General features: G+C 43.7%; 1 protein-coding gene across 1 annotated transcript in view; it reads right to left on the bottom strand.

The window, feature by feature from the left end:
• The window catches only part of LOC104404207, a gene marked incomplete at its 5' end in the record, with an annotated part of 1,113 nt that extends 208 nt beyond the window's left edge, over positions 1–905 (bottom strand). Inside the window, 2 exon segments of the mRNA XM_010012583.1 lie at positions 5–372; positions 375–905. Of these exon segments, the coding sequence (XP_010010885.1) occupies positions 5–372; positions 375–905 (899 nt within the window).
• Positions 906–2,057: the final 1,152 nt, after the last annotated feature.

Raw genomic sequence — 2,057 nt, 5'->3', positions numbered from 1 at the left:
TTACCATCTTGGCAAGCTTGTTTTTCCCCAGGGCTTGGCAGTTGTACCAGTGAAGTGCGGCCAAGTTGACCACAGGTTTGATGGACAGGTAAAACGGCGCGTCCTCGTAGCGCATGGCTGGAGGCCGCCTCTGGGCATACTCCTTGTAGTCTTGCACGGGGCAGGTCTGTGGGGAGTGCTGGGTGGCGTACACGCGGGAGTCCGTCCCACCCCTCTTGCTCTTGGCATTGACGTCTCCATTGTCTGGCCCCATCCACTCCAGGTATTCCAACCCGGTCTCTGTCACGCGCAGCCGGATGTCTCCCCATTTCAGGGTAGACCCATGGAAACCTGTGCAGTGTCCAAATGCCTTAGTGTTGTTCAGCCATTTTTTCCTTCCGGATTGTACCGGCTCAACAAGCCTCTTTTGCGCAGGATAAGCTCATCGGCGAAGGTGAGCTTCATGGATTTGTGTGGCTTGTTTCCTTTCCCCTTACACCTCAGCTCTATCTGCTTTTGCTTTAGAGCTTCCTGGGACCTCTTGAACTCCTTATCCCTCGTAATACTGTATCCATACCTGTGCTCTTTGAGGTACCTCTCCAGCCCACACTGATAGTTGGCCAGACTGTTTGGCTCATATTCCGAACCATCTTTTTGTCTGGCATCCACAAAGAAGGAAGCAAGGTAGGCATCAAGCTCTTTGCAGGGAATGACGTAGATCTCCCGGGTCTCAGAGGGGTACTTGGAGATGAGGAACTCTCGGAAATTGCGGAGAGCCGTCTGTGTGCTGCGAATGGTCTTCTCATTCTGCTCCCTGCTGAGCTCAGCTGCCCTCTCATCCTGGTCTGGAAGAGGGAAAAGGGGATAGACAAAAGAAAGCAGAAGCAGTGAGTTTGTGCAATGTGCTCGTCTCCAAAACAGATTTCCTTAAAAAGGAGGGGAAAAAAAAAAATCAATTTCATAAAGAGCACTGGAAAATATCATTACGTACCTGTCACATGACTGAAAAAGTCAGTTTCACAAATGATGTACTAGAGTATGACACAAAACCAAAGTGACTTCCTCATGACACTGGGGCATGGTTTTGTGCATGGAGATTTGTGGAAAATGGTGGGATTAGAGGCAATCTGATTTTAGAACAAATGCAAGGTTTTTCTGTGGACCCCAATGCTGTGTGCAAGGCCCAATCCAAGTAATAAGCACAATCTGAATCGCTTCATTTGTGAAACCAGAGGTTTTACTGGGTATGCTTTTTTTCTACAAAAAATAATTAAAGCATCATATTTATGACAGTAAAAACTATCTTTAATCAGACACATTTTTAAAGATCTAGATAGAAATGTACAGTAAAAAATAATGCAGCACATCCTAACAAAGGAGTTGGCAGATAAAACTACTACAGAGCAACATGCAAGTTACAAATGTACAAATATAGTTAGTATGTTCATATCAGGAGATACAGAAGGAAGACATGATTACACAGTCTCTCCACATAATTAAGCTGTACCTTGACAGTAGAAGTACAATTGTGACCATGTTTTTTCATTTTGAAGTAAAATCTGGAAACAACTTTATATGGCTCTTTAAGGCTATACTAAAAGGTCCTTACAATCAGTGACATACCAAAACACAATATGCTGGTACTACCACTACAATGGTGGTTACTGACAGCTGATTTTTGGGCTGATTGTAAGTATAAAAAGGAAAAGCTTTTTACATGTAAAGAGATGTGTGTGCTTACAGACCGTTTTCTTGGCATATGCAAACTATCTGTACTAGAATGCAGCTTACAAGCACATAGGTGGAACTGTCATTACGAATATGACATACCTTAACGGCCCTAGCAAATGGAAACAAGGAAAATTTCATTATTTTGACTATTCTCTGTAATTGTGAATGGAACATTCTTTCTTCTCTCTCCACTTAATATGCAGAAGAGGGAAGAAAAGCAAGTTCTTTTTTGTCCTGTCTCATTGCAAACCCCACACATTTCGGTGTCCTGTCAACACTGCGATAGGCACGCTTGCCAGGTGTTTTCCACCCAATATGCACACTACAAAGTGGTATGAGACCAGATA

Source organism: Nestor notabilis, unplaced genomic scaffold, assembly GCF_000696875.1.
Source record: "Nestor notabilis isolate BGI_N333 unplaced genomic scaffold, ASM69687v1 scaffold14634, whole genome shotgun sequence".
Lineage (NCBI taxonomy): Eukaryota > Metazoa > Chordata > Aves > Psittaciformes > Psittacidae > Nestor > Nestor notabilis.
Note: the sequence above shows the minus strand (reverse complement) of the source record. Positions and strands in the feature narration are given on the sequence as shown.